Source organism: Odontesthes bonariensis, chromosome 7 (assembly GCF_027942865.1).
Source record: "Odontesthes bonariensis isolate fOdoBon6 chromosome 7, fOdoBon6.hap1, whole genome shotgun sequence".
In the NCBI taxonomy this organism is placed as follows: Eukaryota; Metazoa; Chordata; class Actinopteri; order Atheriniformes; family Atherinopsidae; genus Odontesthes; species Odontesthes bonariensis.
Window position 1 is genome coordinate 29,515,421 of NC_134512.1, and position 23,437 is coordinate 29,538,857.

Here is a 23,437-nt window from a genome sequence, read left to right on the forward strand (position 1 = left end):
TTTGTCACACTAAAGTTTCAAAGCTATACTTGTAATAATGTAACTGCTAACGGATCCCTGTTAGCTTTAAGTCTCCTTAAAGTGATAGTGTGCAGGTTCAAAGCACGGCCAGATAAAGCAGCCTGGTTAGTAATTTTGTTTTTAGTGGATAAGTTGAAACATTGCATCAAAGGCAGTTTTTGCAGGGGACATCAATAAAGAAGCTGTTGGAATGTTAATATTTGCCCATCTCTACATGCATTTTCCTCAAAGGACTTATCAGTTGGAGTAAAATGTAGCCTTTTTCCAAATATGCTCATAAATAAAAGGCCAAAGAATTGAATAAAGCAGCAACATCCAACGTGCAGGAAGGAAGGAAGTCGCAGTTAATGTGTTAGTTAAAGAGTGACGGGCCTGGACTTACATGCTGCCCATTTTAGAGGAAAAGCTGGGGGAGAGAGCTGCGTAGTCCCTGACTGATGAGGCCGACAAGTCCACGTCTCCACCACCTTCTGGTGTTTCAGCTAACGGCAGCATCGGACCGGAGAAGTCTGCGGGTGCGTCGGGAGCAGAGTCACTGTTTGCATACAGCAGCTCCATCTGAGTGGTGGTCCTCCTGCGAGCCTGTACGGCAAACCAGCAGGAAGAATGAGGAAAATAACGTTTTATATTTCCTGAAAAATGAGGCTTACACACCATATAAACGTGATACCTTATTCCTTGTTTTGGTCTCCCCACAGAGTTTCATGAGGTCTGAAGCCAAGTTGCTGCAAAGGGAATACATCAGTCTGTTATTGTGAGTATTAAGAAAAGCACTCAGAATACAACTCATCCAATACTACATTCTACATAAAACCTTCAAGCTGAAAAGATGCAACATGAAAAATCCATTACTAGAACAGGACATCACAGATGATAGCTCCCCCCACGATATGACAAATATAGAATAACTCACCATAATACAAAACAACATGCAGCGTAATCAACATATACTTACGTTCCCTCTGCTGAAGGGCTTTGAGCTGATTCATCACTGCTGCTATCATCCCCATTTTCTGTCAAATGAGATCAGTGAATAGCATTAGAGCCGAGTGACAAGAACAATCAATGATGATGTCACTCTTCCCTGAGAAAAAGTAGATGACTGTATATCTCTTTTAAAATGGCCTTCTTAAGACTAAATAATTCATCTCCTCCTCATTTTTGTAGTTTTCTAGAGACTCTTTTCTTGTATAACTGCTCAAAATGGATGTAGAAGATGGGAAGCAGATGAGGTCGATGTCAGCGCAGCGTCATGCTGTTTTTATTGACAGACTTGGTCCTCGCTGGGTTCAATGAGATCAGATGGATTGAAAAGTATGAGAGGTCCAGGGTCAAAGAGGGTTATTAAAATATGTTTGTGGGCAGGGGGGGGACCTTGTGTGAGACAACAGGCTGGGTGGGTGTGAGGAATCATTAGTCCGTTGCTCCAGATGGGGTCCGACAGAGCTAAAGCATCCATGTTGTACAGTTCCTGTTGAAGGGGTCCAGGGTTAGCAGGTGCTAAAGCATGGAGACTGTAGCACATGTGAAGTGGGAGGAGGAGGAGGAGGGGAAGGAAGAGGGTGTCCACAAGAGGAGAGAGGAAGGGGCCAGCCGACAGATGGAGGGAAGCTGGACTGCACTGCGCCTCATGCACCTGTCTGTTATGTTCAGTTAGTTCTCAGAGTGCGAAGGGAAGGAACCATGCATTTATAACAAAGATTAGTCTAATGTGGTTTCACTTACCAGCAGGAAGGTTACCTAGCTCTGTAAAAACATGAGAAAACAAAAGAAAAAGAAAACATGGGGGAACTGAAAAAAGGCAATGCACAAATCAAAAACAGTCCCCAACAGCCTGAAAAAAAACCCAGAAAATGAATCAAATGTGACTACTGTAAACACAGCATGCTGCTGAACAGAGGCTGGCAAAATACATCACCATAACTACAAGGATGGAAAACCAATCAACCCTGATGTACAACATGTACCCAGTAACTTTACAACAGTAATCTGATCTTACAGTATCAGAATGTTTCAGAAAGTCAATTTTACCAGCTTCTGTTCAGCAGATGGCGACAGGCAAGACCATCTCAAAAACTCCAATCATGCAACTGACCCTTAACCCAGCCCCCTTCCTGAAACGCAAATACATGTGAAGGTAACATGTTTACTGACAAATGTCTCCAAACTAACCTGTGAAAGAGAAACTACGCCATCATTCATTCAAAGAACATCAGTGAGACTTTCAGGAGGTGGGTTGGGTTAAGCCTGGGTTCTGGGTGTCCCACTCCACTCCTGCCTCAGTCCAAACTAAAACGGTTTTTACCTTGAAGAGCGTTTCCCAGCAGCGCGTCCAGCTCCGGGTTGAACTCGGCCTTCTCCTTCAGCATGTGAAACAGCAGCTGGTTCTGTGTGGCGCTGGTGATTTCCGTCTGCTTCAGCCTGCCCTCCATCACCTTCACCTGAGACTCCCGCTGAGCAGCCTGCAGACCCTGAAGAGGCCAGACCCCAAGACATTACAAAGCAGCAATATTCACACTCCAATTCAACATTTCATCTCCAGCAATAGACAATCCACTTCTTGGTTGGAGGTTTGCTGATTTTAGCTGAGCCCTGTGCATCATCTACAGAACATGTTGTAATTTCATGATGCTGAAAAAGGTGCATTTATTCAACAGTCTGGAGACACTTCAGTTTTTGTTACCGTTTAACTGTATTTTTTTTTTACTGACAGGGTGACATAATTAATGAAAAGATCTAATTAAAGTGACATTTTCTTTGTACATATGAGGGCTGCTACCTTGTTGATTGCCATTGACATGAAGTGATCCAATAGGAAGCGAGTCTCGGCCAGACTACAGGAACCAATCACAGCGGAGACATCCACCGTGTCACCTTCATCCTGAAGAAAAGAAAATTTAAATATTTCAATTTCAATGTAGAAAAAGAAATCTTCACTGCCAGTAATCGGCAACGCAACAGGGCTCATGCTAATAATACCAAAAATCAACAGGCCTCCTCACCTTGGTTTCCTCCATCTGCATGATGTTGGCCTGACAGTCTGCGATGCTGTCATTAATGTAGTCGATGTTGGCCGTCAGCGCATCCACCTCCTCATTGAGGGGAAGCACTGCCTTCTCTGCCTCCGGCCCCTCTCTGAACAGCCGGTCCCGCTTCCTGACCACCTTCTCCTTCCGCTTTGTCAGTTCTTCTCGTTGCTGCATGTTTAAAGATTTCTCTTTGTGAAATAACTTTTAAATGTGATCAGTTTTACTGTGCGACAACAGCAATGAGGAAAAAAAAATAATGTGTAAAAGATTCAATCATTCTAAATTTATAGCCGATTGTTTCTGCTCTGGAGCGGATCGATGTAGATTTATCAAAACAACAAGATCATGTTGAATTCAGGAATAAAGAATCTTGATGTGACACTTTTCTTTACAAAAAAACAGTTTATATTAGCTGAATCTGTATAGGCTATTATTTCTTATGAACCGTACACTAAGTACCTAAGTGCATTTCAACAGCTGGTTCCCTGAGGAATCAAATTCAGAACAGATGTTATGTCAACAATGTTTAATTTTAAACATTACTAATGAACATCAAGTCCTGCTGTAACCACAATGAGCTTTTACACAAACAACTGGATTTACTGCAGCATCAGGGCTGCCACAACACATCATCCCAGATGTCAGATAATATTAATATTGGCCTCTACCTGCCTGCCATGCTCATTCATCTAACAATCTAAAAATGAAAACCCACAGTAACCAACCGCTTTATGACTTTACCTTGAGGAGGCGGTTCATGTCGGCCTCCATGTTGGAGATGGTCATCCTCTGCATGATGACGTCAGTGATCCGCCGCTCCAGGGACTGCCATTTGTTGCGAGCGATTCTGGTGGAGTAAATGCCTGCTGTACGCCTGTAGGAAGACCTGCTCACACAGCAGCAGGTGTCGGCCGGTCAGTCAAGTTGTTTGACAGTTGACTGCATGTGCTTCAAATTAGGCTCATTTCAATGTCTGTCAAGTCTTTATGAAAATACTAATGAGCATCCAAAGCCATTAGTACGCACGCAGACTCACCGGGTGCCGTTGGTTGCAGCGTTGCTGGCGGAGTACATGCGTCCGGTCGGGGGTCGGTGGGGGGAGTCATGGACCAGCTCTGGAAGATTTACTCTCCTGATCACCTTACCTGAGGTGGGCCTGGCCTGCCTCCTCAGAGCAGTCACCTGACACACGCAGAAAAAGACTGGATCAGCTGAAAGGGCAGTCTGTTCTTACTTAATTCTTACTTTCTCCACTACATTTCAGCAGGAAATATTAAATCTATTACTTCACTATATTCATGGGAGAGCCTTGGTTTCAGTTTTTTTTCTAATTAAGATTTTAAGAAATTTACAGATATAAAGGGCCTGAGATACTGTGTATAAATTGAACATATATAGTGCAGTGTGTCAAAGTAAAAATTAAATACCACCGTGCCATAAGTTTTGTTTCCCAGATAAACTAATCTGCTGCTTTTCCTTTCAGCAACTTTGAGTATTTAGTAATTTGGGTTGTTTCCTGATCAAATTATTCTTGGGAAGTATCTTTCTGAATTTCAACCAAACACAATCCTTATTGGCAGCTCACCTACTTAAATCATTCGGAATTTTAAAACTCCTGACTAATATTAGATAAAGATTAGGTCAAAAGGAGGTTTGGTGAAGCAGAGGTCCGTTTTCAGGATGATGAACAATAACTGAATTAACATCCTCCAAGTTTGGAGATTTCATTGCTTCTGGCGGGTTGTAGTCGTCGGTAAGAATCCCAACTCGGGTTTTTGAAATGCATTTCGGCACCCATCAGAGCAGCAGAGCACTTTGAAAAATTAACTCATTGCCTGAGGAACAAATCACAGCAGAGCAGAGCACCTCTCTGGCAGAATCAGTGCAGCACCACGCACATGTAGAACACAAAGTGTAATACTAATATATCGCAGTGTTTCTGCTCGTCTAATTTACTGCTACAACTGCTGAACCCGCTCAAAGGGAAACGCTTTCTGTTCCTGCTCACCTCCTCAGTCTTCCTCCTCAGAATGAGCTCCTGCTGCCTTTTCTGGGCTTCCAGTAACTTCAGTTGATGCTGAGGTGGAAGCACAATTACAGTGTCAACGTTGATGATTAAAGAAAGTATTGAAACGTTTGATAAGAACTGGTCACTGACCTCCTGCTTACGCTGGTCCTTCCTCAAAGAGGCAATTTCTCGGTTCCTGCGAGACTCGTTCATCCTGTTTTTCTCCTGCTGTTCCTTCATCTGCTTCATGAGACGGACCTGACAAATCCCATTAAACAATAAGTCTACACAGCAGCCATCGATATTATGCTGTACGGGGTTCTGCCAATCAAACATTTTCAAGATGTGCGAATCAAACTGCTGATCCATCAAATTGTATAACGGCCATTTAAAGAGCACCTAAGAGCAAGTAAAAATGTAAAGAGCGGCGCCATCAAGACAAAGGATTAAATCCCACCACACCTTTGTCTTCTTCATTTCCGCCACATCCATCTGAAGCTTTTTCAGCTGCTTCTCGTACTGCGATTGGTTCTTGAGCAGGCGAGCGTGCTCCTTCTGAGCAGACTGGAGCTTCTGAAGCGACTTGTTCATGACGCTCAGCTTCTTCTCATATTCGGTCTTGATTTTGCGAGCCTTGTCCTCTGTGCCGCTTTCTACTGAAGCTTTAAACATTAAATGAAATAAAGAAGAAACGGATAACGGTGCAAACATTTATAAAGGCTCAAAATACAGCCACAAATATTCACTGCATTGCAGAAAAAGCCTCTTGGTGTCTTTAGTGAATATGTTTTCACGAGAAAAGAAATTCTCAATGCTTTTAGCTTCATCTTGTTTGATCTATTAGTGCTTTTAAACTTCAACAGCAACTGTGACTATGTTTTCACGACTGACTTTAAGTGATTGTTTGAAGCACAAAAATTCTCAAGTGATTCAATTTGTCTTTAAAACTGAAAATTAAAGTCTGAGCTCAAACATGTAGTGGGAGATGTACATTCTTCCAAATACAAGCAGCACATGCTGAAATTCAAATTCACATCACTGCTGAGATGGAAATGAACTGATCAAAGACAGACACGATCAAGCTCACGTGTGCCATCTGGTGGATGTTCTTTTCTAAACAGCTGGAGCACATCTACAGTAAAATAAGTGATCATAAACAATGTTCTCCCAGCTGAGTGATACGTGACACCCAACTCCCCTCGGGGATCCCCGTCTTACTCATGTTTTGGAGGACGCGGTCCCTCTCCAGCTGGGTGTCCCTGATCTTGCACTGCAGCATCATCAGCTTCTGTTCGTACTGCTGTTTGAGTGTGTGCAGACGCCGCTGGCTGTTCTCCAGCTCGTCAATAAGTTTCTGCTTGATGGCGATCTCACACGTGATGTTGGCCAGATCTGCCTGGAAGTTCTCTGTCAGACAGACGAAATCCAAATCCACAATGACATTACATCATCAAAAAGGAAGTAGTTCTTGTATGCCTTTAAAGAAGTTAAAGTTTTTAACTTGGTTTAGGTCAGTGTTTCTCAATTCCAGTCCTCGGGACCCACTGCCCTGCATGTTTTCGATGTTTCCCTCCTCCAGCACACCTGATTCAAATGATCAGCTCGTCATCAAGCTCTGCAGTGGCCTCATCAGGAGCCATTCATTTGAATCAGGTGTGCTGGAGGAGGGAAACATCGAAAACATGCAGGGCAGTGGGTCCGGAATTGAGAAACACTGAGGTAAACTAAAGTGAGGTGTACCAGTGGTTCAACGTAAATTAATGCTTGTTTGATGTGGTTTATACACAGTTGGATTGTTTTTTCCTCTTCCTCTGTATCATATCTACACTCTGTATGAACATGTACAACATGTCAGTCTATCCTGGAAGAGAGATTTCACCTCAGCTGTTGTTTTTCATTTATAAGTTTAAAAAAAAAAAAGCACAGGAGAAAAAAAAAACATTGCCAAGCACCTTTTTCATCAGATTCAGAGTCGGAGTCATCAGAGCTGTCCTCCACATCCATCTCCTCTTCCTCCTCTTCATCCTCCTCCTCTCCTTCTTCATGGTCGCTGCCCTCTTGGATCTCCTTGAGCATCACACAACTAAAATTTAATGTCTGAAGGCAGTATTTGAGAACACGTATATGGCTGAATATAAAAGGTAATAATTAAACATACCATTTCAGCGTCCTCACCAACTCGCTCTGCCATTTCCTTCTCCGTGCCCTTCTCTTGCTCGTTGTCAGGAACTTCCTCCTTGTTGGCACTGAAAGATTCAGGAATGATAGTCACTCAAAGCTGTTTGCAACCAGCTCGTCACGGTGTAAGAAGATAACCTGAAGGTTTTCTGCAGAAAGTGGACCGCAGGTCGACTAACGCTCATGTTAGGAGGGAGTTCATGTAGAAGCAAATATCTCGGAGTAATAAACAGCTTGTTTCATTGTTTTAGTAAGCGCAGTCATGAGGAACATGTATGCACAGCTTGGTTATCATCATGAGTGTTACAATCTTTTTGGCAAAATGGGTCTAACCTCAGTGCAGCGATACAAATGATCATTTTTTGGGACGTATTTGCAGATACTGATGGTTTTAAGCCAAACAGTCAGCACGGTTACATGCACAGCTGACTGATAGTTCCTCATCTGCGAGATTTAACTGAACCACCGTCCTTGTAACAGCGCACATGCATGAAAGAGGAATCAAGTTACTGACTTAAGTATTTCTGACGCCGATGAGGACTGTGAAAGGAAATGTATACAACAATCTGCCTCTTCTAACTTCATCTGTGCGAGATCATGCAAGTAAAGCTGAATTCACTGCACGGAAATCGTCACAGTGTCACTTTGATGGAGATTTTGTCCGATGACGCTGTGGTTATAAAAATCGGAATTCTATTAAAGCAGAGCAATAGCCTGGAAATGCTTTAAGTGACCGTATTTAGTCTTACAAAAGAAAGAAAATTAAATGAGCGGAACTATGGAGCGTGTGCATGAGCCTACGTCCGTTTCTGTCTTCAATCAAGCAACAACTGCATCACCGAGATGCGCTATTCTGCTTTGGAGAAGCTTGATTTCGTACAGTTTTGATCAGATCACTGTGTTTACATGCATTTTTAGTTGGACCTACATGATACTTTTCTTTTCTAGAATCATGTAAACATACTTGGTGAGTCTTAGGAAAGAAAGCAACAGATGAGGGGACATTGTTCCATTTTCATGCGCCTTTTTTTTGAGAGAAAATTTTCTTTTCCAGCTGAAGAGGGAGGCATCTTTTCTGAACAAAACCATCTAAAGAAAAGAAGCATGGAAAGGGAACGCAGCACAAAAGAATAAACAAGTTAGGCCAATCTGCGAAGCAGAGCTATTGGTTACATATTTTATCCAATCACAAAGGATTACCAATGTTTATGCAGTGTGTTACAAAAATCTTCTTTACAGGTAGACCCAAAGAAAACAAAAGATTAACACACACACACAAAAGGGTATTTAACACAGTGTTATACAGTTTTAAAACTTTTGTGCAAGGGCTGATGTTCAACCATTTGCTCATTTTGAGCCATGTAACTAAAAACTCAAATATTTGTTTGACTATGTTTCAGACTAAGTCGAATAATGCATCAAAAGTCAATTACCAACAAAAAGGGTGCAGATATGAAGCATTGAAGGGTAAATGGATAAGCAGACAAAGATGTGCAAAGACGCAGTGTTTCAAATGATTTGAAAAAGAAATTGGTGGGAGCAGAGTGTGGCAGTGGTATCGTGTTTCAATCCATGTGGGGAAACACGTGACCAAAAGGGATTAAAAAAAAAGTAAAAGTGAACCGCTAAAATAGTGGAAGCCAAGGATGGGGATGGCAACAGGAGGGTGGAAGCTCAGACAAACCTGGCATCCTCAACCTCTTCCACCACCTCCTCCCTTTCCTCCCTGTCTCTCTCCTCCAACAGCTGCTGGAGTCTTCAGGGAGGGGTGAAGGGTCAAACCAGAGAAGGAAGCGAGAGATGAAGGAAGAATGGAGGGAACACGGTCAGAGGAAGCTCTGCACTGAAACCCCACCTTTTATCCCCAAAAGAGCCCAAAGGCGCAGCATGGAGCCTCGGACCAGTGGGCTGTAGAATTACACCTCGCAATTAAACTCTTTTACTCTTTCTTTTGTTACATCAGAATACTCACGGACATGGATTGGAGGATAATAAACGAACGCTACATGAGTTAAATATACAAGACAACTGCACACTAATGACAAGTGGTCAGAAGGTTATATACACTCATCCTTTCCATGAACGTCACGGCAACATCAGGCTTTCAGTGACCTCAATGGCCATTTCTTTTTTACAGGATGGCTGACCAAATGCCAAAGTGTCCTTGGGCAGGACAACCCAACACTGCCTACCGATATTTGTGTGATAGAGAAAAACAACAACATTAATAGACTAAGACGTGCTGTATGAGTGTGTGTGTGTGTGTGTGTGTGTGTGTGTGTGTGTGTGTGTGTGTGTGTGTGTGTGAATAGGTGAATGCGGCTTGTGATGTGAAGGTGCTTTGAATGCTCAACGTGACTAGAAAAGCGCTCTCCAAGTACATTCCGTTTACCATTTAAATGTCTTGGTTTACAGTCAGACTAATCTTTAACGTAAAGTCCTCAGATTTTCAATAAGTTCGGGGCAGAACTGTGGGAAGACCATTCAAAAAGTTTATTGTTATTCTCATTTATCAATTCCACAATTAGCTTAGGTCACCATGTCTAAAATCACTGAAAGCCCAATGAAGTTCATGTCCATCACAAGTGTATATGTTACTGTATTCGATGTCTCAGTTGACTAACTTATGCTGAAAATGGCTGAAGATTAAGAGAAATGAAGAGAATTTGTTTTAATCTACACGGTCTTGAAAGTCTTATTTAAAATGTGTAACATCTCAAACTTGCTCCTGGGAAAAGTATTCACTTGCATTTGAAAAATAAAGAATGCTTTTGGATGAAATCAAAAGAAGTGCCCTTTCAGTTTGAAACTTACCCAGATGAGTGCACAACTGCAACAAGGCATTAAACACAGCCAATCCTGAATCAAATGCCTTCAGAACACAAACGATCCAGGCTAGTTACATTCCTCTGGTTACCTTTTCTTTTTCTTTTTTTCTCGCTTCTTGAGTTTCTCCAGGTCTTTCTTGGCGAGTTCGATGATGTCAGAAGTCTCCTTCTCGGGGGCCAGCATGGTGGCGGAGAAGGAGCCGGGTCCTCCGTAGAATGACTGACGGCTGGAGGCGCGAGACAGATTCTTCCTCAAATTCTCATTCACAGCCTCGCTCTCTAGGAGTTTAGCCCTGAGGGAAGCATGCAGGGGGGAGACCTGATCATTTAGAGGACTTAAGACAATGGAAACATTCAAAATCCCAGCAGACAAATATTTGTCTGCATTTCAGAGAAATAGCTAAAAAAAAAAAGTCAGGAAGCTTTGACTAGTCAGTGGGTTGAACACACTGGACTCTAAAAGACAAAGAGATAAATCATAGAATTCACATTCTCCCACAGGTGGATATTTACCGAAGGTCTTCAATCTCTTTGATGTAACTCTGTATCATGTTTCCAATTTCCTCTGTGCCTCCTTCACCTGGAGGAGAAACGTCACCAATTCCAAATGAAAAATACAGTCCTAATGTAATAACTATGACAAATGAAGCAGCCTGGTGGCTCAGCGATCTTACCCGCCCTGGCGAGAACCTGGTTGGCCTGGTCGCTGAGCAGCTGGGTGAGCCGCGCCCGCTGGGCATCGATGGTCTCCTGCATGGCTTTGACTCTCACCCTCAGGTTGCTGTTCTCCGTCTGCAGCATAGAGTTCTCGTGGAACATGTCACTGAAGCTCTCAACACCATCCTCACCCGCCATGCGTTTACCCTGCAGGAGACAACATGTTACTTCCCACGTGCCACTGTGCTCCTTTTTAAACCGTTTTGGGAAACCTCTTCCAACATAGCAAAGCTAATCCCCCCCCCCCCCCTCCCTTTTCAAATGTTTAATTGCTACTTTGGCCCTTTGAGCTCCTCCTCACCGTCTTGTACTCCATCAGCTCCATTTGCAGCCGTGCTATCTCTGTCCTCAGAGCGCTGATCTGTTGGCTGGCCTTGTCCTGGTTCACCATCACTTTGTTCTTGATGTTCCGGGCCCGGTTGGCGTACTTTAACGTGTTCAGCGTTTCCATGAAGTCACGATCAGACGGACTAATGCATGCAATCATCACTGTTTGGCTAAGACGAGAAGAAACAAGACATTAAGTTATTTTGTCTGAAAAGTACAAATGATATTCAAACTATGCTAAATATTTTTGATTCTCCTTCATTTCTACATCGGTACTGATCATTTCCAGGATAACAGACACAGCAAGAAAGAACAAAAATCCATCGCCCACCAACCTGTTTCCTCCTAATGAGTCCTGTAGCAGCCGGGTGAGTTTGGAGTCTCTGTAAGGCACGTGTGAAGAGCGCTTGCTCCGGTCGCCCAAAGCACTGATTACATTCCCCAGAGCAAGCTGAGCCAGAGAGAGGGGAAAAATGGAATTTTCTGATCATCCATTTTCTCAAACTCGTATGTTGTTCCTGCACAAAGTACTAGATGTATCAATTGTGTTCATTTTTCTCCATCTAAAAAGAAAATCTAAAAATACTCCAGAAAATGAAAAAAAAAAAAACATCCAAAGATTTAATAACTGGCAAATATCCCAAAAACTAAATTAACTCGTAAATACTGGACCAAAAAAAAAAAAATAAAAATTGTGAAACTTGTGCAATCAGTAAATCTTTCAAATATATATTTGAGGACTTTGGGGACAGACGTTTCATGAAATTCAGCCACTAGATGGTGGTCTATCTCCAGACTATCACAGCATCTCTGCAGATGGTGCTGGAGTGACGCAGAAGATGGCGAAGCTCACCAGTCCGCAGTTGATAGAGATGCCCTCTTTGGCTCGGTCACCCGTCGCTCCGGTTCTCTTCAGTCTCTCAGAACCAGCCAAGTCCACAAAGTGAAACTTGGCGGTGAGCGTCTCATATTCATCCATCTCAGAGTTCCCATTGGAGACTCTGTTATCGTTCTCATTTTCTTGCTGAGAGATAATGACGAATGTAAACGGTGAGTTACACAACAGTTATATCACCATAATCGATTTTAACCAAACAGTCATACAGCTGTTTTACAGTAGTTTACAACACAGACACGTCACAGTACTTTTACATGCGATTCAGAGTTATCCTGCACTAACATTGTCAGAGGCACAGACGCGGACTTGGCACAGGTGGATGGTGAAGATGGCGTGGGATCGAGAGCTTTGGACATTCATCTGAGTGCTGGCTGTGGTGCGAGACAGAGCCCCCAACTTCAGGCACTGCAGCATCTGAGGAGGCAGACAAACACTGGCTGAAATCAATACGCTCGTCAATCCCACTTTGATACAGCAGGAAACAAACAACAACAAATACTCCCTGGAATAACAAAAGTAGAACTGCAATAATGACCGATTTATCAAGAAGGAATAAGCAAAGCTGCATCACTCTGAGCCTTGTATAGGTGAGGAGATCATTTAAAAAGAACAGCTACTAAACGTGTTGCAATATAAACGTACCGTTCTGTGACACCCCAATACCCACGATGAATTCAGACTAGGGCTCGGCAACGATTACAATGTTTAATCTAATTAATCACATAATTTCCCTGATTAATCACGATTAATCGCATTTATACGCAAAATCCAAAAACTCAATTCAAAAATTCAAAAGGAGTGTATAGCTTTTAGCATTTAGTTTTATTTTAAATGTGCTGCCATATGAATGAAAGTGCCATAACATTTGTTGTGCAAACACACTTTTAACATCAGCGTCTTTCTGTAGTTTTTATGTAGAAGCCTCGCTCCACTGTCTGTTTCCTTGAATGACTTGCTGCTCTCATTTGTGTGTTTTGCCTTTAAGTGATATTTTAGACTGGAACTACTACGGTGAGACGACAATTCAACTTGGAAGTGTTTACAGATGATTTTGGTTCTGTCGACTCCACCGTCTGGAAGAACTTTAAAATGAAAATGGCCGAGTAAAAGTTCCGTACCCTTCTCCATGTTTGGTGGATCCGCCGATTACTTTCTTTTCCGGTTTAGCAGCAGACAGCAACAGACTTTTACAAAATAAAAGCCTGTGAGCAACAGACTTTTACAATAATAAAATAAATAATAAAACAGGGGTGCTCCGTGGCGTAGTGGGTTGAGCAGGTCCCCTTCTCTCTGCCCCCTGCTTCCTGTCTCTCTGAACTTTCCTATCCATTAAAGGCACAAAAGCCCCAAAAAATAATTTAAATAAATAAATAAAAATCATTTTTTAAAAACTGTGTTAATGCGTGATAAAATATTTATCGGCGTTAAATAATTAACGAGTTAACTCGCCCAGCCCTAATTCAGATATTTAACTCAATGTATTGACACGTATAAAAGACGCACCCTGATATGACTAACAGATAATCAGTTTATCTAAGCATCATTCCCTGAGACCTGACGCAGGTTCTGTGTTTTACCTCCGCTTCAGAGGACACGGTCCGTGTGGTCACTCCTACTGTATAGATTCCTCCGTTTGCATCTTCGTGGATCTTAATGTGAGATTTTTGCTTCATGTCTCGTGTGGAGTCGAACAGGTCCAGAACTTCCTCATTATAAAGCTAAAGGGAAGCACACATGACCAAAAACACTCAGACAAAAACATCACTTTAAAAAGATTCATTTATCAAAATAAGACAGTTTGTGTAGATCAATCGTATTTGAATCCCAGTTTCCACAGAAACTTCTAATGCCCTCTATGGAGTCCTCAGTTGTGTCTGCAGCTCTAACTTTGAAGCTGCACACCGACTAAACGACCTTTAAAAAGGAGTTAGGAGAGGTGAAACTCTTCCTGCTGAGAGTGCACAGCAATAAGTGAAGGCGACGCCACATTTCTGTCAGCTCAGACTGCGCTGACTTGCATGACAGCAGCAGAGCAACGTTTAGAGAATTTGGCAAGAAAGTCATCCGGAAACTATAATTTCCTCTCTATCCCAAAAGGAAATTACACCCTTCCTGATCTATATACATACTAAAATGTCTGCCTGGTGTGCGATTTCCTCTGCATATCCACATTTCTCGTCCACAACCCATTAGTTTCATCTGCTCCCCCAATCCCAAGTCTTCTCCAGGAATTTGAACAGTGTCAGAGTCTGATGCACCAGTGCAACTGTCCTTCCAGTTAACTCTTCCTGACCCTTCTAATCCCCAATGACAGCTGCTGCAGTTCAATTGTCAGTGAAGTGATGGAGTGCTGCTGTCACAGCTTGTTAAAGCTATGGTAGGTAATCCTAGAGAGCTAGCAAGAGAGCTAGCAAGATTCGAAAGTGTCCCCTCCTCTAAGCTCCACCCCCCCCTCCCCATTCCGTCAGTGCTTCATCCAAAGCCGGTAGAACCGCATGCGCACACGGAGCAGGGAGCCGACAGAGGGGGGCGTAGGCAGAAAGCAGAGGCATCTGATTGGTTTTTGTAGGCGCTCCAATCCGAGATCAGCGGGACGCTGATCTCGGATTGGTCAGCTTTTTCTCAGTCCTGCAGCTGCCACAGAGGTCTGATTATTTTCGTCCCTTTTTCTAAATACATCTTGTATAGATTTCTCTCAGGACAGACGGACCATTTCACCCAGTATTACAAAATGTGTTTCTGAACAGGATTACCAACCATGCCTTTAAGTGTGTAGTGTTAACAATATAAGTATGACCCGTGTCATCTCTGAGAGGCCTCCTCTGATCAAGAGGAAATTCTGCTTGTTTTCTTTGATTTGTTTTTTCCTAAAATGAAGCGGATAAACATCAGTAGTGAGGTTTGTGTATACCTCGAGGAACTGGGCGTTGATCTTAAACTCGGGCACTGGGCTCCCCTGCTCCTGGGCGGCCTGGCGGCGCTCCTCAATGCCCTTGAAAAGGTGGTGGACAGCACGGGGGACGATTCCCAACTCCTCATCGTCTATATTCATATCGAAGCCAGTTCCCATCGTGTAGGTCTTCCCTGATCCCGTCTGAATGGGGAGGAATATAAGTCATAAGTAAGAGCAAACTGTGTACCTGAAAGAAATCTGAAAATAAGTGGTGATGACATATGTTCCATGACAGCCTCGCATCTGAAAAGGCCTCCGTCCAGAGGTCAGAACAGCGTTTAAACATGAAGGTTCTCAACTCTAAAGTGACCTTTGTTAATACACATTACAGTTCTCTGTTTATATACGCATAGCTGCAGTAGGCCGTTTATTTTGCAATATATTATTCACTTTTTTTCCAGTTCCTACATTTTAATATGATAAAGGTGGGGCATTAACATGGAAAATTATGCGACACACTGTAGAATTTTCTAATCTTCAAGATAAAGTTTGCGACTTTGTAAAGTTCCATGTTGTGGCAACTAATTAAGAAAGCCGGATGGAGAGGCCAAGTTAAACAAAAAGTATGCGAAAAATATTCTTGCATCTACCCAGCCTCTTTCCTGAAACTAAAACGGGGCTTTAAACAATCCAGAGTTCTCTAAATAACACAGTTTCTTTTCCCTCTTCTCTCCACATCTATAATGTCTGCTTATATTTGCAACCCAGCAAGGCTGCGTTCTTGTGATGCAGCCGAGTGGGTCGGTCTAAATCTAGATTAGTCCCTGTAAAGCCACAGAGGCAAGCAGGCCTGTTCCAGGTCAAAGCAACTGCTCTCTGAGCTCTCCGTGCTGTCAGAAGTAGGCCAACGGCGACAGAAGCAGCTACAGTACTGGAAAGATAACAGTTAACATGGACACACATTAAAGATGTATGCAGTAGTCATCTAAAAAGGTGAATGTGTGTGTGCGTGTGCATGCTTCACTTCTCTTCTGAATCACGCGACTGCAACGCAGAAGCCTTGGTTGCCGCGGCAACCTGAAGAGCTCAAACTTGCATGTCATTTCCATGTAGTGGAATCAAATGGGTAATGGGCACAAAGAGGTGGATAAGTTGGGGGGGGGTTTATGACAGCAAAAGAAACATTTATCTGCCAAGATCTTGTATTGATGGAAGAGACAAACCATGGAGTAAGGCTTTCAGGTCTTTTGGCCAAACTATCATCTTGGCCTTATTTCTGACAGTACCAGGCAGAAGTACCTGGTCATTTTCAATGAACAGATGTCTTTTGACTGGCACTGCACTGTGGCTAAACCCCCAAACTCAAGATCTTTGCAGAGCAGTCGACGGGCAAAAAAAAAAAAAAAAAAAAAAAAGCCACATGTCAAACACAAGGACAAAGGCAACATTTCTAGGTCAGGTTTCATGGTTAATTTTGTTGTCAGGAAAATTTGCAACACCGATCTTATATTCGTCTGTGGTTTCGTGTTCGTTGGGGCGGATCAAGACTATAAAACCTGTGGGAGTCTTGCAACAATGGCTCACTGCCAGAACTGCCATTAACATCATGGATAAGGCGTTCTTAAAGGTACGGCGCGGCTGAACTACTTACTGAGCACATTTTGGTGTGCGTGCAGTAGACATTGTGATTTCTCTGGGCCACACATGAACTTGTGGGATTATGAGACCTGAGCTCCCTCGTGATTTAACATACTGATCGACGGGGCCACAGAAAAGACCGATTTAATAACCAAAGACCTCGCTGCTATCAAAGAGATTCCCTATTACTGTACCGGCCTGTGAAACCAGATGTTTATGTGTCTGATCATTTTATCATCTCAAACAATTCTGTTTGCTCACGATAATTTTACCAAACACTGAGACACACGGGAAGCTTTTTGAAGCTTTTAAAGCACAATGGAATACCTTTTAGGTATTCCAAGGTGGATACTTTATTACTAGAGTGGAATACTCCTTTTTACAGTTTTCAGTTGAATTTGTCACGTGCATTTGGACGTCTACTGCTTAATTTCCAACCTCTCAACATCCTCCTCACACATGCACAGAGTCTCCTACATCAATTCAGCTCTGAAGCACCGTCAGCACTGCAGCTGTGATGCCGAGGACAAAGACTCGCCTGTCCGTATGCAAATACAGTGGCGTTGTAGCCCTCCAAGCAGCCCTCGATCAGCTTCTCTGTGCAGTTGGCGTAGATAGCGTCCTGTTGCGAGTCCATGTCGAACATGTAGTCGTACGTGAAGGCCTTGTCCTTCCCCAGGATCACCTGCGGCTCTCCGGGCATCACATACGTACAGATGTGACATCCCTCAATCTTCTCCCTGGCCAGCTGAGGACGAATCCTGCAAAAAAAGATTCAAACAGATGATGAGACTTCTTACATCAGCAAAGTATCTTCCGTGTTTATATGCGCACTAGTGATGAATCAGGAAAAAGCCACTATCAAGTTACACTGAAAAAGAAAGAAAAGGTAGTTAATAAAATGCATCTTCAAATACACCCTTCAAATCAAATCAAATTTATTTATATAGCACATTTCATGTACAAAAAAAAAAAGTGCTATACATAAAATAAAAGCATTGCAGCAGGGATTGGAAGAAGCATTAAAAAAAAATACATAAAAGAATATAAAGAAACAAATAAAATAATTTAAATTAATTTAAAAACAAGCAACAGTCCAGATAAATTAAAAGATATCGTGCAGATTTCATGCATAGACACATGAGAAAAGAAATGTTTTTAACCTGGATTTAAAAATGTCTACATTTGGTGAAAGTTTAATCTCCACTGACTCTGGACTGGACCAGCTGACCTGAGTCCTTGAGTCCTTGGAACTAAGAGCTCTGCTAGGTTTACATTCTCTGAACATATCACAGATCTTCTGCCATACAGTCACGTAAAGGCAGCCTTAAGTAAATTATTTGTCAGCGAATTATTTACTATGCCGTCAGTGACGCATTTAGGGCCAGGAAAATAAATATATAAAAAATAGATCTAAGATAGATACGTAGCCTAAAGCAGTGAAGTGTTGGCATTACACACAGTTGGAAGAAGACCTGAACCAGACCTGAACCACACCCAAACCAATGCAAAAAAAAAAGAAAAAAAAAAAAAAGGGAAATAAATGATGTATTTCTTTTTTCTATTTGATGTGTATCAATAGCAGCCGAGCTTTACTGAAGCAAGGTAAAAAAAAAAAAAAGATTGAGTAATTCAGTAAATATGTTTCATTGGCTTTAAAAAAAAAAAAGGCCTGTGGTTTTTTTTGTGTTTTTTTTTAAATATCTATGATGAAACAGTTGAACAGCACATTTTTCATCAGTTTTATGTTCCAGGACATAGAGCCGAGTCCTGGAACTGCTGCAATAAACATTATGGTGGCATAAAGGAACTGTGGGGCACCTGGCCATTACCAGCATGTTCTTAAAACTCAGTCAGTTTGTCTAAATCTCCTCAGCTTCTTGTGCAGAAGGCACATTTTAACATGGACCGGTGAGTCATAAGACCATACTAAATGTTTGGATTCTACAGATCTACCACTGTTGTGTTGTTTTTGCACACACGACATCCTGCTCTGATCCAGTAATTTGTTCTATAAAAGCTGGGTTAATACATGCAGCTTTAGTGTGTCCGTCAGTCTGTTTGAATGACAAAGTTGATATGCTGGAGGTTACTAAAGTTGTTTTGAATGCTGGCCAGCTGAAATCTGGCAGGGATTAACTTTTTAGTTCAATGTGGATGTGAGGGAAGGAGAAGACAGACAGTGGTGCAGCGGTATAGTATACTGCATTTATTTCTACTGTGAAAGAAAGTGTAACCAACAGTACAGCACATAATAAAACAGAAGGGGGCTCTCTTCAAGAAAAGAGTCGATATAAATAAAGAACACTTTTAAATGTCATTCTGGATGTTGCACAACAGCCTCAACATACAAACCAAATGTGTGCAAAAACAATGCCATTAGAAACCACATCTTATGTTGTGCAACCTACACAGTAAATACACAATTTACAGTGAGATGTGGCAGTCTGAGCATTTTTGGAAATTGGGACTCTGCACACTGCTCTTACATTCTACACAGTTAATGAGCCAGTACATAAATCTAATGAATCAGTGCCGTCGGACCTCTTAGGACTTTAAGATGAAACAGACCTGTAGGAAGCAGATTGTATGTATTATTTTAATCAGTGACTTAAAAAACTGTACAAGACACTAAACAGATTGACATGTTATTATCATGCTTGTCTGCTTCATTAAACATACTCTGACATACTGATTATCAATGCTAACTTCAACAACCACAAGCAGGTCGGGTTGTTGTACCATCACATTAGAGACGGAAAGAGGGAAGACGTTAATTCAACGCAATTTATTTACTGGTAGGAGTAAGGAGCAAATCAAAAAGCTCAGTATCAATGTTCAACTCACTTTCTACCTCAGAGTTTTCCTCTGGTTTTTTCCCCTCCCCAGCTTTTTGATAAATTCTCTCCATGCCTTCAACTCACAAACGAGCTTGGAAGAAAGGCACCTGACAGTCTCTGCAGCCTGTATGGATAAGGGCCTCATTGTGCCTCTGAGTTCAGGGGAAAACAATACAGAGAGCGGACCACAGAGCAACCATTGTGTCCGTCTGTGTGACACTGGATCCCAGCGCCGCGGCTGCAGGATTACACTGCTGAACGGAGGCGAGGGAGGAGCAGTAATGTCCTGTGTGGAGGTCGCGGCAGGTCTGTGCATAACCGAAGAGTGTGGTCGCAGATGCTCGAACCTCTCCTCCTCTGTTTTGACAGTTGTTGTTAGTATTACCATTACAGCTTTTACTTTCAGAAACTTTTATTTAAATCATGTTCTGATTTAAAATGTTGCCATTGCCCTGTTCTCATCATCAACAACCTATAAATAGCATGAAGTTAAATTAAAAAACAATCCGAGTTTGATGCATATTCCCATATCCTGCAGCATTTAGCTCTCAGAGGAATCAAGAGCTGAGGTGTGGTAGCTGGGAAGATCACCACAGCAACGGAGCTGAGCAGCTTTCAGGTACAGTGAGAATGAGAGAAGCCTTCAGTGTTACAGGGAACAAAATACAGGGACACAGCAGCACGCAAATTCTCTGCATGCGAGTCAACAACACAATTAAAAGAAAATCGATTTTCCACGTTTGACCAATTACATGTTTCCTTGGTCTTTTAGAAATCTAATCCCCTTCAGTAACCACACAGGGATGGGTTAGGGGGCTTTGTGGGTTTGTGTGCGTGAAGTTCTTTGTTTCACACGTTTTAACTCACTAATTGGGTGTGTAATCCCGTCTTTCCATCTCTCCCAGAGTGCTTTCACACGAGGGAACCTGATGGTGTTGCTTTAATTTACCCTCCCTTCATTTGTACTGTTGAACCATCTTCTCCACAATCAGTAATTCAACTGGAAAAAATGAATGTTGCTTCGCTTTAAAGCAAACGATTGTGTTGGACCATTCCGTTTGAATGGCTCAGGACTCACAGTGGTCTCATTTGTAAAAATCCCAGTAAACCGAGCCCGACTGTATCAATGAGGGCCATAAAAAAAGCAGGTGTGCTCGCTCGTCCATTTCAGTGGTGATGGGTGGTGAGGTCACAGATCAGGTGAGGGTCAGGGTCATGACATGTTGTCTGGTTAAGACTGGTTAGTCACCGATTCAAACTGGATCAGATTGGCTCAATGTTGTGTCACTGGTTCGAGTCTGATCACTAAAGGGGGGGCTCCAGTACACAAAGGAAACAACGGGGTACAGAAACTTCCGTTTAGCTTCATATCTTCTTGCTGGGTGCATAAATTTTCTATCACTCCCTTTTCTTTTTTCTTCTTATAACATTAAAGGAGAACTTAATGTGATTGTATCCATACTCTGAAGATCTTTCACACATTCAAAGCCTCTTTTGTTTTTTGCTGAGCTGCTGGTGTTGTTCGATTAACGGTGCAGCACGTCCAAACCTGTTAGCTCCCCAAACCACCTTCTCACAGCTCCCAATAAATCATTAAGGCTGTTTCATATGTGTGTGTGTGTGTCTGAGATGAAAGGTAACAAAGATCTGCTGTTGGCAAAAAAAAGCCTTTTTTTTCCCTAATTTATTGTTCAATTAGGCATGCTTTCATATAAAGTCCAAGCAAAAAAAAAGAAGAAAAGAACAACTTATATAAGATTTTTATTTTCAGCGGTCCGATCTATCACGTTAAACGTTGTCCAGACAACACGAGTTTGTGCACTGCAGTGCAGAGGTTTTGACTGGTGCTTAAATTAAGGAGAATATAAAAAGAAAAGAAAGAAGACTTTGTTCACGCACTCGCAGCCAAGAACAAAGGCTGAAGCACTGCTCCCAGTGGTTGCTGCAGGCCGATCTTTAGGTGGAGATTTGCTGAGTACGGCAGTGTAGCTGCTCGGGATGAGGTCACCAGCTACCGGGCTCTCCACTCAACTTTAAGCACAATGTCTTACTGTCATTAACAGAGGAGGCCATTAAGCCTGTGTGAAGGACAAGGAAAAGCACAGCGTGCAGGAGAATGAGTCGGGAACAACGGAGAAAGTGGGTGTCACACACTTGGCTCGATGCCAGCCAGTGCAGGCTTGTGATTACACGCCTGCTTGTGATTGTAAACACTGGGAGGCAGAAATAGTTGGTTTAATACACAGGTGATCGCTTCAAGGCTTCAACAGCTTCCTTCCTCATCTAGAAAAATCACTCTTAACAAGACATGATGTGCCAGAGGGGTGGGGTTCATTTTCTCATTTAGCACGTCGGAAAAGTTCTGAACCAGTTGGGCAAGCTGAAAATTACAGGAACACAAACTTAATTGCCTTTGCGGTTCTTTGCCGGCATTTGTCTTAATCTCCGTGTCACTCGTTGTCTTAAAATAGCAAACCCCATCCATCTTGTTTTTTCAGAACAACTCAAAGCAGAAAAGGACTTTCTGTTAATGCAAAACCAAAGGATAAAATCATCTCCTCATAGGTAGGAGCTGACAACAGGCGACACCCTGAATCAGAAACTACAGTCTTCAGTCAGAGCTTGTTCACATATTTTTGTGGAACTCAATCTTTTGCACTTGTGTGGACTTTGGGTACAACAAGGCCCGTCGCTATTAATTAATTACATCATGGAACTCGTTTGCATAACTGTCATAATGCTCTTGAAAACAGCTGGGTCAGCTGTAGACGTGGCCGATCTGACGCGAGTCATTTTACGTTTAGCAAGCCTGAAAAGCAAACCATAATAATGATAATAACTTTAATTCATATAGCACCTTTCAAAGGACCCAAGGTAGCTTGGAATTACAACAAGCAAACTCATTTTTTACAAAAACTACTGCTTCTCTGGTAATATTTCCATCAAACAGGACCATGAAAGCTGCATCTTGGGAGCTCCTGGTTCATCCATGTTTATCCATGTTATATAATTTACCCGCCTGCACAGGTGCAGAAGTGGAGTTCAGCCCTAGTTAATATACCTGAGCTTAAGAAGACACATACTGAAATATCTGTTTGCGTACACATTTCCTAATTTCGTACAGCCCTAATACCAATAAGCTCTTAAGCAGTAAAAATGAGGTCATTATATACATACTGTTCGTTATTAAAAAGACTGGAAATGCTGGAATATGCTGGCAGTGGTTGAATAGAACGCATACATTTAAGTAATCACTCTGCAGTACAGGGATTACAGCAGAAGAGCTCAGCTGGCACGTCCAGAGAAGGGGCTGAAAACAAGTTAACCCATTGTTTTAAAAAAGCAGCTAAAACAGAACGTTCCACTGAAACCTTTAATCCATCTATTTCTGCAGAATTAAATAAATACATTTTTTAAAAAAGAAAATAAAAACCATTTGTGGACGTTCAACCTTCAGCTTATTTTCTAAACAGTGGACCTTCTCCTTCCATTTATTATTTCTTAAAAAGGTTCCAGCATGAATATGCTGCATCAGCTACGAATGGGCCAAAAGAGAAACAAAGCAGCAGCAGCGGGAATGATTCTGGGTTTCACAAAGACTTCAAACCTGCTCTATGTTAAAGGCAGGAGAGCAGTCGCACTGTGCTGAAATAATAAATGAATTGCCAGACATGCAGTCTAGCTCTTCACTGCATGTCCGCAGCCTGCATGTTGGCTCACTACTTTAAATGTAACTGACGGTAACAAACAGAAATCGGTCTGCGGCCCAATTATAGAACAAATACACGACAAAGTTCCTCTATAGCTTCTGTGTGGGGATTGCTCTTATCGTCAAAAAGTCCAAAAGTGGATTCATGCTCTGCCCATTCTGCTGGCGGGACCACCTACTTCACCAGACAAAGAGCTCGGAGCAACATCGAATTAAACGGCGCACAAGACGAGCTGAAACGACAGAAGCAGGCAGTCTGTGCCACAGAGGAACACAATCCAAGCCTGGCACACGAGAGGTGAACCAATGCCCCCCAGTAAGGTCTCAGTGCGTCTCTGTGCCGTCTCAGTA

The 23,437-nt window shown here is 42.4% G+C and overlaps 1 protein-coding gene across 6 annotated transcripts in view; it reads right to left on the reverse strand.

Annotated features, from left to right (window-relative positions):
• Positions 1 to 23,437, reverse strand: part of kif21a (kinesin family member 21A) — a 44,957-nt gene that overhangs the window by 10,472 nt on the left and 11,048 nt on the right. For 3 of the 6 annotated variants that reach the window (XM_075470496.1, XM_075470493.1, XM_075470492.1), the window contains exons 2-27: positions 17,076 to 17,298; positions 14,918 to 15,100; positions 13,584 to 13,724; positions 12,289 to 12,420; positions 11,962 to 12,132; positions 11,444 to 11,559; positions 11,083 to 11,278; positions 10,739 to 10,928; positions 10,578 to 10,644; positions 10,154 to 10,357; positions 8,921 to 8,992; positions 7,217 to 7,304; positions 7,011 to 7,125; positions 6,277 to 6,465; positions 5,521 to 5,720; positions 5,209 to 5,316; positions 5,059 to 5,127; positions 4,087 to 4,232; positions 3,792 to 3,936; positions 3,024 to 3,218; positions 2,801 to 2,902; positions 2,327 to 2,492; positions 1,747 to 1,767; positions 977 to 1,034; positions 692 to 746; positions 404 to 603 (exon numbers count right to left, since the gene is read on the reverse strand). In XM_075470496.1, coding sequence (XP_075326611.1) covers positions 404 to 603; positions 692 to 746; positions 977 to 1,034; positions 1,747 to 1,767; positions 2,327 to 2,492; positions 2,801 to 2,902; positions 3,024 to 3,218; positions 3,792 to 3,936; positions 4,087 to 4,232; positions 5,059 to 5,127; positions 5,209 to 5,316; positions 5,521 to 5,720; positions 6,277 to 6,465; positions 7,011 to 7,125; positions 7,217 to 7,304; positions 8,921 to 8,992; positions 10,154 to 10,357; positions 10,578 to 10,644; positions 10,739 to 10,928; positions 11,083 to 11,278; positions 11,444 to 11,559; positions 11,962 to 12,132; positions 12,289 to 12,420; positions 13,584 to 13,724; positions 14,918 to 15,100; positions 17,076 to 17,298 — 3,552 coding nt within the window. The remainder of the gene's footprint in view (positions 1 to 403; positions 604 to 691; positions 747 to 976; positions 1,035 to 1,746; positions 1,768 to 2,326; positions 2,493 to 2,800; positions 2,903 to 3,023; positions 3,219 to 3,791; positions 3,937 to 4,086; positions 4,233 to 5,058; positions 5,128 to 5,208; positions 5,317 to 5,520; positions 5,721 to 6,276; positions 6,466 to 7,010; positions 7,126 to 7,216; positions 7,305 to 8,920; positions 8,993 to 10,153; positions 10,358 to 10,577; positions 10,645 to 10,738; positions 10,929 to 11,082; positions 11,279 to 11,443; positions 11,560 to 11,961; positions 12,133 to 12,288; positions 12,421 to 13,583; positions 13,725 to 14,917; positions 15,101 to 17,075; positions 17,299 to 23,437) is intronic. The other 3 variants (XM_075470495.1, XM_075470494.1, XM_075470497.1) reach the window with 3 other exon arrangements.